General features: G+C 33.8%; 1 protein-coding gene across 1 annotated transcript; it reads right to left on the bottom strand.

The window, feature by feature from the left end:
• Nucleotides 1-338: 338 nt before the first annotated feature.
• Nucleotides 339-5,855, bottom strand: LOC123701792 (facilitated trehalose transporter Tret1-like). Its single transcript, XM_045649352.1, has 8 exons — nt 5,774-5,855; nt 4,986-5,215; nt 3,955-4,275; nt 3,220-3,346; nt 2,854-2,931; nt 2,128-2,345; nt 1,647-1,829; nt 339-1,346 (listed from the first exon to the last, which is right to left on the bottom strand). The coding sequence occupies exons 1-8, from the start codon at nt 5,829-5,831 to the stop codon at nt 1,104-1,106; spliced, it is 1,458 nt and encodes a 485-aa protein (XP_045505308.1). The 5' UTR covers nt 5,832-5,855; the 3' UTR covers nt 339-1,103.
• Between the last annotated feature and the right edge of the window lie 9,683 nt (nt 5,856-15,538).

The following is a 15,538-nucleotide window of genomic DNA, read 5'->3' as shown; positions in this document are numbered from 1 at the left end:
AAAAATAACTCAATTATTTCTCGACTGATTAATGCCTGTGCCTATCGCTGCTTAAAGCAATGATTAAAAAACATTTATCAAACATACATTTATTTAATAAAAATCATTTAACCAGAGTACCTAAGTATATGTATACAATACAAATTTCTTACAATACAATAAAATTCAAAATAACTTACAATACAACGTCAAAATAACTTGTTGACACAAACAACTTTTAACCCTCTTAAACACGCAATTTTTTATATAAAAACGTAAACACACGTATTTTTTGCCACTTATAAATAAAAACTATATATACTTCATATAAAAATAATAAAATAAAATTGTAACTAAGTAAGTATATAATTCATAAATATAATTTTTGTATTTTTTTTTATATTTTTACATAGGTATTTGCACAGTCACAAAGCACGTTGTATATTTAACAAAAACCAGTACTGATACAGGCCCAATTATTCAATCGACTGACACCTCTATCTAATAATAATATAAAAATTCACATTTTCGTATAGAATTTAAAACAAGTTCTCAATGAGCTAAGAAAACATTATTTTTTATTGGCATTTGGCTTTGGCTTGGCCCGTGTTGTAGAAAACATATTTACCTATATACTTACTAAACAAATACATAATGCAATACTTATTTAAAATACAAATGATAATATACTAAAACATTACTCAAGAACTACTCCATCTATAAAACAGAGCGTTTGTGCCGAGCACACGTGTCAGAAGTGAAACTTCGTTTGCAAGATTCAAAGATACCAAAATAGTCGCCTTACTCTATTCTTTTAAATCGAAATAGTTTTGAAAGAAGTAAATATTAAGCCTATATTTAAAATAAAGGTTAGTATCACACAACTTCAATTAAAAGATAATTTTATGATCTACTTATAAAGTATAATAATTTTTAATTGATTTATAAATTTATTTAATCTTAAGAAACTATTATAATATTATAAATGACCCTTGACAAGTGTACAATTAAATATGTCCGTTCAAAGTAAAAATGAGAGTTGATTACACCACACACAGGTGATGCTAATAAAAGTCTGTTAAAAAGCTTACACGATCAAAATTCACGCTTATAAAAATCTAAGCCTAAGCCTTTACAGAAGATGGTCGTTTCTTCAAAAACAATACTTGTATAGCGTCAGCAGAAAGTCCCTTAGTTTCTGGTAGACAGAACTGACTGTACATGGCTCCAATCAAACACACTATGGAGAAGAAATAGAAGGTAGGTCCTAGACCAACTTTGTCCACTAGGGGATTGAATATCATGAGAGTCACGAAGTTCATGACCCACATGCAAACCATGGATAGGCTGTTTCCGATGCCTCGAACCTGCAAAATAAAATCATGTCAAATTTTTGGAAATCGAAACATTTTATCTATATAATAGTGCATTAACATCAAACGAACGAATGCCAATTGCCACTATGTCAAATTCGTTTAGTGTTTTTAAACAGATGTAGAGCTATTGTGGTTCTTAGTGCGTTCGAAAAGAGTATATTATGCAATGTTCTAATACTGAACAACACTGAATACGAGTTCTCGTTTACACTAAAAATCACGAAATAATGCTCCTGCTCTAGCTCTATGTTCGTTAGATGTAGATGCACGTCAGTTCTCAATAATACCAACCTCAGGAAGAAACACCTCAGCAGTGAGTACAAAAGGTACTACAGCAGCTCCAAGGTTGAACACAAAGCTGTACGCATAGATGATAAAGGCTGTGAACCAGTGTGGGGCCCAGTGTAAGTGTAGCTGACTTCCAAGAAGAATATTAAAGATGGCTGACGCTATAGATGTAACTGTCATCAGCGACTAGAAGGTTTTAGATTTCATTAGGAAATTAGAAGTAAATATTATATTGTTGCTAGCTGTTGCTGGCTTTAAGCTGTAAGATAATATTTTTGTAAGCGTAGCAAAAGCTCAAATCTTACAAAGCATTAATTATTATTATCAACAACGCTACTCTACTCTCTTGTCAGTGCTAAGCTATATGTATCAAGATTGGTGGATATCAAACGCATCCATAGGACGGATTTTCTGCATGAAATGTGTTATAGAAGTCTAGTCTGTATTATACAACACTTGATACAACAATTACATACTATCTTACCTTCCTCCCAAATCTGTCAATCACGGATGCGCAAACCAGCGCTGCAATAAGGTAGTCTATGGCCAACAGAATAGAACATAAATTCGGGTGCATGGTTGGCACAGCCTCTTTGAACAAGGGCTCAGCATATACTTGTAACACGATTGGCCCCATGAGAATCGTAATGCCCATAATGAAGAGAACTGAGAATAGCGCCCGTTTTGATGATTCAGACCTCACTAAAATAAAAAAAATGCATTTAATTTAACACCTCCGTTGAAAGCTTCAGTATTGATTGGATACTTTAAGAATTTAGAGGAATCAACATATTGTGATTTATTATATTATATTTTATCGGGTAATAAAACAGCGGCTAATATAACAACATTGTTTTTGAATAAGGTCATCTTTTCATATGTTTGTTCTTTCGAGTTTTTGAAGTGAAACTTCTTTATCGGGGTTGGAAAAAAATTTAGTCCTAACATTTTTTCGTTACGCGTGACATTCGACGTATTTCTGTAAAGTTGCATATAGTAAATTATTTTTTGAAAAATAAGGTCATAAAGAACGTACTTCTTACGTGTGTACACTAGTATACGCACACATTTTTTTTTCTATTTTCGTTTCCTTATAATATTTAAATTAAGATGTCTACGAAAAAAGTATGGAAAATTTTACTCATAATAAACAAATTTAACAAAATGATGTTCTATTTAATTATTCTACAATATAATATTAATTACTTACCTAAAAATTTCCAAGGTGATTGATTCTTTTCATTTGTTACCGCTGGCTTTTCTATTAAATCTAGAGCTGCAGATGGATCTGAAATATTTTAATTTTTGATAGAGTAAAGTCACAGAAGTAAAGTGGTAGTAATATTTTCAGTATAAATACTCTTTACGATCACAAACTTTATGTTGTAATGATCCGAAATCTTTTCTACAAAATATATTATTTTTTTGCAAAATTATTATATTTTATAAGTAGAATTCTTCAAATCTTCTTTTCATTGTCGAATAGTGTCTATCAATTTAATTTTTAAGAATAATAATTGATATGATCGGTTTATTTTATTCGATTTTATCTTTTGCAGAATAATTCTAAAGTTACCTTCATCTCCTTGCAATATTTGATTAATTCGTGGATCTAGTTGCATTTTAATCTTTCTTATTTCAATTTCAACTTCCTTAGACTTTGCATCCACTCGACGATAAAATGCAATCGATTTTGCTGCTTCCTGTGCATATAGAGATGATTGATTATTTCGAAATAATATAGCAATTACTAATACTTAATAAAATCTATAATATAAAAATAAATCCCAAAATGTGTTGGTAAGCGCATAACTTTAGAACAGCTGAACCAATTTCTTTAATTCTTTTTAATTCTTTAATTCTTTTAAAAGTACGAGGATGGTTTTTATGTAGAGAAAACGTGAATATGTACCACGGGCGAAGCCGGGGCGGACCGCTAGTAACAAAATATTAGAAAGAAAGAAAGAAAGAAGAAAGAAAATACATTTATTTGGCAATCAGTAAGACACAATCATCACAAAACATTAATAAAAGCAAAACAAAAACATACAAAAAAAGAAATGGAAACAATAAAAAAAAAAAAAACAATGTAATATGAAAGTGCCTCGGTATCGCCAAAAAGGATCAAGTTCAGCATGTGCCAGGCATATTATGCCTGGCGCTGGTTTTCAACAAGATCATTCATTATCATTATTATGATAATAAAGACGATAGACGAATAGAATAATATCGCCTGGTAAAAAATTAAAGCAAAATAACGTATTACAAGATTGTCTCTATTATTCCAACAGGCGCATAAAAATACTCTTACCTCTTCCTTCCCATGCTGCACTAAATACACAGGTGATTCCTTCAACAACGTCAATAACATAATATAAAGAATCGACAGTCCCAAATGTACATAAACCACTTGGTAATACGTCAATTGTCCTCCCAAGAAATAGGACAGCAGTAATCCGATAAAGAAACTAGACACAGTCGATGATGTAAGTGCGCCTCGTATTGAATCTTGGGATATTTCCGAAATATATATTGACGATACTGCTTGCCCACCCGCGCCAAAACCAGCGAACCAAATAGCGAAGAGGACTACGTTTATCGACTTCGTTAGTGTTATTATTGACCATGCGATCTGAAAGCAAATGTGATTAGGTACATATTATATCGATTACAAATATTACAGTTATGTATGATATGAAAATTATTGTAATAACAATTATTATGTAGATACAGAAGTTTGAAAGTTTATATTTATAGAATTGTAATAGGAATATTACTTTACTACGTAGTGAATAAAACTTTGTCTGCTATTAAATGAATAATATATTAATCGGTTTTGCAATTTTTTTTTCTTAATCCGGTCGTAGCGTGATGTGAAGCTAACCTATAGCCTTCCTTGATATTGATTATCCAACACAAAGACATTTCAAATCGTACCAGTAGTTCCTGTGGAAACAAACTCTACAGCTTTATATATTACTAGCTTACTTCCCGCGGCTTCGCCCGCTTTGTCTAATACCGAATAAATTATATACTAAAACCTTCCTCTTGAATCACTTTATCTATTAAAAAAACCGCAACAAAATCCGTCGCGTAGTTTTAAAGATTTAAGCATACAAAGGGAAATAGGGACAGAGAAAGCGACTTTGTTTTATACTATGTAGTGATGATGATGATGAGGCTTTGCCCGCCTTGCGTTAAACTTAATAAATTATAGAACCGAATCTTCCCCAAGAACCACGCTATCCAATTATGAAAGCAGAATGGAAATTGGTGTGCCCACGACAGCCAACACGGAGGCTTTTGTTTCCTAATATATCCGAAGTATAGAAGATTACTTACAACAAAAGGCAATCCGAACAGCATAGCCGAATACCTCCTGCCAATCCTGTCAACGACCAACGCACACAGAGGCGTTCCCATCAGCCCACCGATATTCGTCAAACTTCCCAACAAAGATATCTGTGTGGATGTCATTGGTTCAGATAGAACTGTTTTATTAGTGGTAAACGTTTCGAATGTGTATGATGGCCAGGCGTAGACGAAGCCTGTTAACCCGGTAAGGTAAGCAACTGCAAAATAATGGGTAGATTTCGACGATAATAACTTTTAAGGATATAATATGATGTGGCGATCTATTCAGATTGTGTTTTAGATAGAGTTTCTAATTGGATAATTTTGAACGAAGCGATATTTGAATCAGTTATACCTAGATACAGTAATTTAATGACTTCCGCTGCAGAAAGAAAAGTTATAACACTTGATGTTATAAGGCTGTCTCACAAACGAATAATATCATTTTTGGCTACAGATTTCTAATTGCTAGTTATACTATAGGTATCGAGTTGTTTTAAAAAATTAAATTATTAATGTAATCCTTAAAATCGTTAAAATTAAAATGAAGACAGACTACAGAGTGTACTTTTTTTATTTCTGCTCGGAGAGTCATTTGTGTATATTCTACTTCACTTATCAAATTCAAATGAAATTTTTTAACCCATTGAGCCCCGAGCGGCCCGATCGAGCCACGACACAATAGATTTTCTAGGTATTGTGTCTGTGATTCCGGGGCCTGAGTTATTAAATAACTTATCAGCAATAATCTTCTTCCATCGATCAAACTCACTCACTGCTCATAGTCGCCAGAATCTGCACTAACATCGCAGAAGTTTTCACTTTTTCACCCATTTTCACACACAATCCACCGCACTCCAGAGCATAATAGTTTAACGTACACAATACATTGTTTTATAACATATCTATCGTTTATTGTCCTGGATTAGATAATGCAAACTATACAAAAGTGCTTTATGATCTCAAGTTATCTCTACGTATTCGCTTTAACGTCGGATCTCCTCTCAATATGACAATTATTTTGTGATATATTTTCTTTGCATTGGACATTCCGATGCCTCATATTAAGTGTTGTTAGTAGTTTAACAAATATCAAAGCTTTTAAAGCTGTATAATTGTATAACCAGCGCCTGATCTGTCTTCAGTAATTGTATCGATCTTTTGTCTTATCTCACTTATAGAAATGATAAAATAGGAAGAGCATTCGTATCCGTACATAATATATTAAATTATGTGCAATATAACATATGCCCTGCATAGTTAGCTATTCTCTTTGCAGATTAAGGGGTGTTAGGCGGTCAGCGAAAATTCAGCTATTCGGGCCTGGTAAGGGGGGTCCGCGTTTAGTATGGAATCAACGTGCTCGAAACTAAAAATCGTAAACAGTCACGAAATCGAGAAGGTAATTACCTAGGGTTGATGTACCACTAGTTGACCATTTAAGCGGTTTTATCTTTAGCTATATATAAAAAACGGGTTATTTGTATTACGTTCAATGTTATTTTTGGGACACAGATAATTGAATAGTCACTGCAACTATTGTTCTTAGTATCAATTTGATAACCTTTAAAGGTTTTATGAAAACTACTCTGAAAGTTACTTCTGCTAAAAGTACCAATACCTGACCACTGATCACCAATATCTGACCATCATTGCTCTAAAAGTTGACCATTTTCAAAATGGACAAAATGTCCTTCTTCGAATATTAGTTTTGTTTAATAAATAAAAAAAGTCTGTATTTATATTGAAGTTTATTTTATTAAATGTTATAAATCATTCTTACAATACTGTTATTAATCCTTAATGACTATACCTACGTACCATACAATCTTTTCTTCTTTCTCTTTTTCCTTCGACACCCAGTAGTCTTGCCATTTCTTGGAAGTTGTAGCAAAGGGCAAGCGTTCAGTCTTCTTTTACGGAGAATCAGAAGGCCATATTAAATGTTTGCCAAAAGCTGGGCTTATTTGCTGTTGCATTTTAGTTATTAAATCTACTAATTTGGGCGAAGGAGGTTCAAGGAAATGACTGACTGAAGTTGATGTTGATTCGAGATGCATTGTTGGTGTTGGAATAGGACTTAGACGGCTTATATGGTTTGTTAAATTAGGTATAAGCACAAAAAAAAGCAAGTCTTTCTTAGCAAAATATAAAGAACCAAGAGCTGACCATACTGGTCAACAATAGGCGAAAAATTGTTTTTGTTGCTCCAAAATATAACCAGGCCGCTAAAAATCATGAAAAACTGTTCATGCCAAAAATGAAGCCGAAAGTCTATAACAGAATGGTTCAACATTATGCCTATAACAAGACATATAAAGAGTAATCGATTGCATTCAAGATAAATTAATATTTCCCAATCAACTCCCGATAAAAACTCTTAGTAAAAAATGTGATTACCTACTTAATTACATCTTCGTGTTGAAAAAATGTCGATATTTCTGACCAATAGCAGCAAGGTTTGTTTTTATTTTATAGATGATGTTGCTTTATAGAAAAAACAATAAACTATCATCTGGGGCTGCCGTATTTTCTTAATTGGCGCGTATATTTGAATTTTGGTCATGTATTGGCGCTTGGTCAGCTAGTGGTACATTGACCCTATGTATTTGTGATTTTATACGAATTATTATCGTAAAAATACGGTTGTAATGAGCATTTGATGATGGAATTTCGCATATTTCGATGATATTTTAATTATTTTGAAATAAAAAATTACGTCTTGCACCGATTTAACAACGAAAAAAACGTCTTGCAATAAAAATGTATGTCTGATGGATCTATCTAAAGGCAAAAGATTACAGATTACGCGTTATAAAATGACTTTAAATTAAGGATATTTTCCTGTGCGGATAAGATGCGCACTAATAAACGCAACCACTGCGGCCAGCCCAGACAGCCCGGACTATAACCGAAATAGCAAGAGGATCAGCATATTATCAAAGAACCAACTAAACTAAAATTCTCTATTGTCAACGTTGCTACCTCCTATACGATAGTAATAGGGCCCATAATGAATTGAACCAAGGACAGTAATTCCACAATATTCATCTCACTCATCAAATTTAATTGAAAATCTGCAATGCTTCCTTCCACTTTACATTTACTTTTAATAATATACTTTTAATTATGTATATAAGAGCTTTTATTTTTTTAGAAGTTTTCTCTACATGAAATACAAATAAAATGAAATACATGAATACATGAAGCCTTAATATTCTTTAAAAATAAATAAAGTATAAATCAACATAATATTCATCATCATCATCAGCCCATATACGTTCCCACTGCTGGGACACGGGCCTCCTATGAGGGTACAGGCCATAATCCACCACGCTGGCCAAGTGCGTGTTGGCGGATGACACATGTCGAACTTTTTAATTCTTCGACATGTCGGTTTCCTCACGATGTTTTCCTTCACCGTTCGAGCAGTGGTGATGTTACAACATGCGCAGATAAATTTAAAAATCAATTTATTTCCTGCGCGCTCGCCTGGTCTCGAACCACGGACTTATCGATTCGAAGTCTAAGGTCTCACCACTGAGCCACCACTGCTCTTAACAACAGCATATTAAGAGTTATCGTACATTAAACTTAAAATATGTCATGTCGATTTTATCATGTGCATATTGGATGAAATTACCTGAATTAAATGTAGGTAATTAAAACGGAAACCCAACCTAATATCATTGATACAATCGTTAAATATACATATTATTTAAATACTATCGGTCAGCCCCGGCTTCGCCCGTGGTACATAACGTACATACACACGCTTCCTCTCCATCCTCGTAGGTACTTTAAGGAATGTTTAAAAAAACGAATTAACGAAATCGGTTCAGCCGTTCTCGAGTTTTGCGCTTACCAAAACATTTTGCGATTCATTTTTTTATACCTATCAGGAAGATTAAATTCCTATCCAAAACCATTAAGAACCATAAAACCATTAACCATTAATTAACCATTAGTTTGCATTCTTGTGATAAACTTTCTTGCATCTGTTAAACTTATTTTTGTGAGGAAATCCATGAGAAAAAAGCTACAGGAGCAATAGTAAACAATTAATCTTTACAATAAAAATGAATCCCCAAATGTGCTGCGAAGCGTTATCGATCAATTCGGCTACTTTTTTCAGCTTGTAGTTGTAGCAGGCAGAACAATGTAAGTATTATATTAGTATTTAATAGGAATACAATCTCATCTTCATCGTGATCATTTCTCTCTGTATTTTCAGTTTCTCAAATACATTACTTATCTTTAAGTTAACAATTACTTAGACGAATAACAAAGACACTGAACAAATGTTATTTTAGTGATAAAAAATTTGTCATAAAATTACATCTATGACTGTATTTTATGGTAGATGAAGAGAGAGGAGAAACCTCCCCTCTTTACAACCGTAAACAATATTTAAAAAAATCTATTTTTGTTGAATTGACTATAGTAAATTGTATTATTATACTAACGGTCCGGCTTCGCCCGTGATACCTTCAGAACCTCGTACTTCAAGGAATATTATAAAAAAAGATTAACTAAATCGGTTTAGCAGTTCTAAAATAATGTTATTGCCTTTTCGTCTTTGATTACGTCAAAAGTGGTTAAATGTGCCATTAAATATTTACAATAACAGACAGTTTTAATCGTTTAAATATAATATTTATGTAGTAATTAAAGTATATACGCAGTGCGAGCATTGCATCAGTTTATCTTTGTGTAAATATTAGATAGTATTATTTATTGTTACGTTTATGTACAGATAGCAAAAAAAAATATTTCTTTCATATTTTTTTTCACTGTTAAATGAAAATATACCTACTAAGGGTTTATTCAAGCGCTGTTATAGTTTGCAAGGAGTAAATCGATGACTTTGTTTCGTAATAATAATATATCAATATTATTTTATAAGTACAGTAATTATTACTATTAAAACTATTCCCCTTCTCTCCGCACCGTTGTGCAGTATAGACGTGTTTTGTGCTAAATCCGAATATTAAATTTGATTCCAAAAATTAATTATTTCAAATTAAATATTTTTTAAAATACTAGGATAACATAAATCACCAGAATACACGTGAGTGAATAATTGATTTTATTAAACACAGACTCAAGAAATACAAAAATAAGACATCTTTATCCACGCAAACACAACAAACACGCAAAGTGCGAAAGAAACATCATCGGAGGTCAACTTATACTGGACGGAAAGCAACTTTGTATGAATTTATCGATCGCGACAAATTTAACTTGATCTCCATCGTTTTTTATTTACTTGCACTGTACAATCTCCCAGTGGTTGCTGCTGGCGCTTGCCTGGTAACATTACCTCGTACTTTTACTACAAAATAACATGCCCCTCAAGCGCACACCCCCCTCCACCCCCGCTGCGGCTGTTCATTCCGATGTTGTTGATCAAGCTTATGCTTCTACTAGCGTACTAACTGTTCCGATTATGCAACAAACGTTACACCATTGTTCCTCCGAACCTAGTTTAACTAAAAAAACTAATGTCACCTTCCGTAAAAGGAAGCATACTGAATGTGATGAAGATAAGCTAGAAAGTTTTATGCTCGAAATAAAGCAAATGTTTATGCATTTTAAAGAAGAGCAAAATAAAAGCTTCGAAAAATTGTGCGAAACGGTTGAGAATATGCGGACATCGTTTGAGTTTTTAGCAGAAAAATGTGATTCCTTGTCAACTAGAGTAAATAAATTGGAATTGGCGCGGGGTGAAGATGCCAAATACATCAAAACCTTGGAAGAGAAGCTAGAAATTACCGAGCGCGCATCTAGGTCAACGTGCCTTGAAATAAGAAATATTCCAAACAGTTCCTCAGAATCAAAAAATTATCTTTTAGATACATTTTTAAAAACAACAAATGTATTAAAAATTGATGTGCAGCCTCATGAAGTTAAGGATATTTATAGAATTAAATCTAAGGACCCTAACTCTAGAACAATTATTGTAGACCTAACAAGCTGTTTACTAAAGGAAAAAATTATTAATTTGTACCGAAATTTTAATAAAGGACCTTCTAAACTCACTACCGAACACCTGCATCTTAAGGGCCCAACAAAAAATATTTTCATCTCGGAAAATTTAACTGCAAAAATGAAAAGATTGTTTTTCTTATCACGTGATCTTGCAAACACTCATAATTTTAAGTTCTGTTGGGTGTCACACGGAAAGATCTTTCTTCGTAAAAAGGAAAATGGCCCTCTAATTAGAATACATACGGAATTGGATATTGCAAAAGTGAAACAAGACATAATATGACTATTGGCAGATATTTTCGCAGTGTTAGTTGTTAAGAATTTATGCAGATTATTATTGTATTACTTTAGTTATTTAAAAAAAAAATCTGTAAATGATATTGTAGTTTACGTGACATCTTTTCCTACCACTTACATGACATACACATTACACACTCCACACATACGCCAATACACACACAATAGATCTTTTTCATTCATTATGAATTCAAAATTTATTTTCAGTTTCAATCAAGGTTTCAATACCCGTGTTATTTACTGTCAAAAACATGACTGATTTTAACTCTATTAATGACGACATCGATAACATTTCTGTGTCTGAATCCCACATTTGTCAACCTGAGGACAGCATTTCTTACGTAAAAAATATTGCTACAGACTTTAAAATCTTACATGTCAATATACGAAGCATAAACTGCAATTTTACCCTTCTTCAAACTCTCTTGTATAGACTTGGATATCAGCTGGATATCCTCGTTCTGTCAGAGTGCTGGTTAAGTAAAGCTCTATTTATTCCACATCTTCCAGGTTACGATTTCCACCAATCCAACTTTACTAAAGCGACATCAAAAATATCTTTATTTAACAGCCTTGTCCGTAGCATATTGGAGTATGGCTCTGTGGTCTGGAGACCACACTATGCGTGTCATTCCTTACGTGTGGAAAGGATCCAAAGAAGATTTCTATTGCACCTGGTCTTCACAACTGGTAAATCAAAGAAACAGCTACCGTCTTATAAAAAACAACTTTCTTTTTTTAAAATGACTTCCTTGGATAATCGTAGAATTATGCTAGACGTCCTTTTTGTGTCAAAATTATTTAATAACAAAATCGATTGTCCTCAAATACTTCAAAGACTCAACATAAGAGTGCCTTCTAGGTACCCACGTAAGGTTTTGCTACCACTTTGTCCTCCTCTTCGCAGAACTGTCTCGGGCCGTAATTCTCCAGTTCCAAGATTTTGCAATACTATTAATAAACACTGTGAGCTTTTCGACATTTTTTCGGACTCCCCCAGCAAACTCCGCAAAATTTTTCAAGATTTTTCTTTTAATGGATAATATTAACTGTATATTTTTTTTTTTTTCCTGTTCTTGTTAATTTTCTTTTTATATGTACTTAAAAATAATTAACGCGTTTAACGTTTTGCATGCTGTGTTTGCCAGTAAGTGTTTGTTACATTAACCATGTTTGTTTATTTTGTGTATGTAAACTTTTGTTGTAAAAATGTAAACAAACGTTGGTAAACCAATAAATAAATAAATAAATAAATACTAACCAAAACGAGGGTGTAGTCACTTATGTTCGAGTTGGACTAAAATGCAAAGTAACATTACCTACGCTCAATGATGCAAACTGTGTTATTCTTGAATTTCCTGATTCTCTGGCTGTAGTCGCGTTATATCGATCGCCATCTTTCAAGAACCTTGAACCGTTCCTTTCTAGCTTAGAAAGCGTACTTCTTTCTATTAAGTTAAACAAGAGTGTTGTGGTTATAGGAGATCTCAATATCAATATAATCTCAAACAACACAAATTCTTCAACCGATGACTATCTTAATCTGTTAGCATCACATGCATTGCTACCTGCTCATCTTTTTCCAACACGTGAAGGCAATTGTCTTGATCATGTGATGCTTCGCACACTTTTCAAAGCCACTACGTTGGTACTCGATACGATGTTTACTGACCATAACCCCGTCCTATGTTTTATTCATACTAAAATTGCACAACCGAATGAAAATGCTATTTTAAATTCTCGTATTGACATTCCCTCAGTTGTAAATGCCCTTGAAAATACCGATTTTTCCTCTGTTCTAGTTTCCTCAGATCCAGAAGAGTCTGCATCCCAGTTAGTAAACATCCTATCCTCCACAATAAGCTCTCATAGACGTACTGTGCATGTCCCCTCTAGAAAACGTATTATAAAGCCTTGGATTACACCTGGTCTTCTGAAATGTATTCGCCATAGAGATAAACTGTACCGTAAACATAAGAAAAACCCAGAAGATAATCAGGACAAATTAATCTTCCAACGCTACAGAACCTTCTGTAATAAGCTCTTAAAGAGAACTAAACGGGAATACGAACATACCAAATTTCAGAAGATCAGGAATAATCCAAGGGCCGCGTGGAATGTTATCAGGGAGCTGTCAGGAATTAAAACAAGGGAGTCTTATGCAAGTAATTTACTGAATCGGTTCACCTGTAAAAAGTCATCTGTCAATGCCGTCAATAATTATTTTGCTAATGTGGGTAAAGATATGGCTTATAAAATTATTCACAGTACTCGGAGTGCTTCCTCAAATTATTGTAATACCCCTGAGGCTTTTCCACAAAACTCTTCTCAATCTTCTATAAATTCGATGGTACTACTGAGTATCGACAATGATGAAATCCATAAAATTATTTGCAATCTTAAAGACAAATGTGCTGTTGGCTGGGATGGGATACCCACGTCTGTCCTTAAATCGGCGAGGCATATACTCGTTCCTATTCTCTGTTACGTTTTTAACCTTTCCATCTCAAAAGGCATTTTTCCTACTGTATTTAAGAGAGCTGTTGTCCACCCGATCTTCAAGAGTGGAGATAGAGATGGTGTCTCTAATTACCGCCCAATATCTGTGCTTTCAGCTATTTCTAAAATCTTCGAAAAATTGTTAAATAATAGGCTCCTTACTTTTCTTAACACCAATAATTTACTATCAAAAAATCAATTCGGTTTTAGACGTGGCCTATCCACGGAAGATGCTCTGTTGTCTTTGACCAATAGCATAATAAATAATTTTGAAGAACAAACGAAATCTGTTACTCTTTTTTTAGACCTCTCTAAAGCATTCGACACTGTCTCTATCTCTATTCTTATATCTAAATTGGAACGCTGTGGTATTCGTGGCTCTGTTCTGGATATTTTTGGTAGTTATCTTTCTGAACGTACGCAGTGTGTAGTTATTGATGATATTGTTAGTGAGCTTGAACCAGTTACTTTTGGCGTACCACAGGGCAGCGTCTTAGGACCTACCCTGTTTCTAATTTACATAAATGATCTGTGTAATTTGTCTCTTAACAACTGTAAAATAATTTCTTATGCCGATGATACTGCTTTGATTATCCATGCCCGAACTTGGGAGGAGGTTCGTAATATTGCTGAAAATGCTCTAAAGATTGTTCAAGACTGGCTTCGACAAAACCTCCTCACGCTTAATATTGTTAAAAGTAAATACATAACTTTTGCCCCCAAACTTTCTTCCCTGCCTCCCTCAAGTTTCAACATATCCGTACATGATTGTCTCAAGAGCGACCCTAGTGATAAATGCAATTGTATAAGTCTTGAAAGAGCCACTAGCTTGAGATATCTGGGCGTCACAATCGATCAAATGTTCTCGTGGAAGCAGCAGATCGATACTGTATGCTCTAAAATCAGAAAATTAACATTTGTGTTTAAACGCCTCAGAGGAGTCCTTGATATCTCTTACCTAAAAACTGTTTACTATGCATTGATTCAGTCTGTTACCTCTTACTGTATAACATCCTGGGGAGGCTGTGTCAAATCTTTGATGATAAGACTGGAACGAGCCCAACGGGCTGTCCTCAAAGTTCTCGTTAACAAACCTCTCCGCTATCCGACCAGCGAATTATATGCTCTTTGCCAAGTTCCCACCGTAAGACAATTGTTTATTCTCAAAGTTGTTCTGAGGAAGCACTCAGACACTGTGTATGACTTGGACTTTATAAATACTAGGCGCAGAAACGACAGAGTATGCGTTATTAAATATCGCAGAACAGCAATAGCTAGTCGCCACTATCTTTTCATAAGTTCGTTAATCTACAATAAAATTAATCAAGTCCTCAATATTTACCCACTCTGTCATTATAAGCTAAAAACCATACTCCTAAATTGGCTTCTATCCCTCTCGTATGATGAAACTGAACTAATTATTAAAACCACCATCTAAACTTCTACATTTCTCACTCAACCTCACAAACTCACATAATCTCACTCTCGCATACTCACACACATAACATTCACACACTCTCTCACAAACACATACCTGCACATTTTTGTCTTTTTAATTTTGTATAAGTAAATCGTCTTACTTACTTTTATCATTACTTTGTGTTTCTGTTTTGGAGATATGAATGTTAAAATTTGATTAGTGGAACTACTAATGTTTGGAGGCGGGCGTTGGCACCTGTGCCGCAGCTTATTTAAGCTTTTATGGGTGCCATCGTGCATAAAGTTTTTGTAATGTGTTGTTGTGTTCCAAATAA

Source organism: Colias croceus, chromosome 22 (genome assembly GCF_905220415.1).
Source record: "Colias croceus chromosome 22, ilColCroc2.1".
In the NCBI taxonomy this organism is placed as follows: domain Eukaryota; kingdom Metazoa; phylum Arthropoda; class Insecta; order Lepidoptera; family Pieridae; genus Colias; species Colias croceus.
The sequence above is the reverse complement of the archived record's forward strand: the minus strand, read 5'-3'. Positions and strand labels throughout refer to the sequence as shown.

Excerpts from the sequence above, each read along its gene's own strand:
- LOC123701792 (XM_045649352.1), bottom strand. The coding sequence starts at position 5,831 with ATGGGTGAAAAAGTGAAAACTTCTGCGATGTTAGTGCAGATTCTGGCG. Across the intron at positions 2,932-3,219 it reads AATATTGCAAGGAGATGAAG|ATCCATCTGCAGCTCTAGAT; the intron begins GTAACTTTAGAA and ends AAAATATTTCAG. Across the intron at positions 2,346-2,853 it reads ATCACCTTGGAAATTTTTAG|TGAGGTCTGAATCATCAAAA; the intron begins GTAAGTAATTAA and ends TTTTTATTTTAG.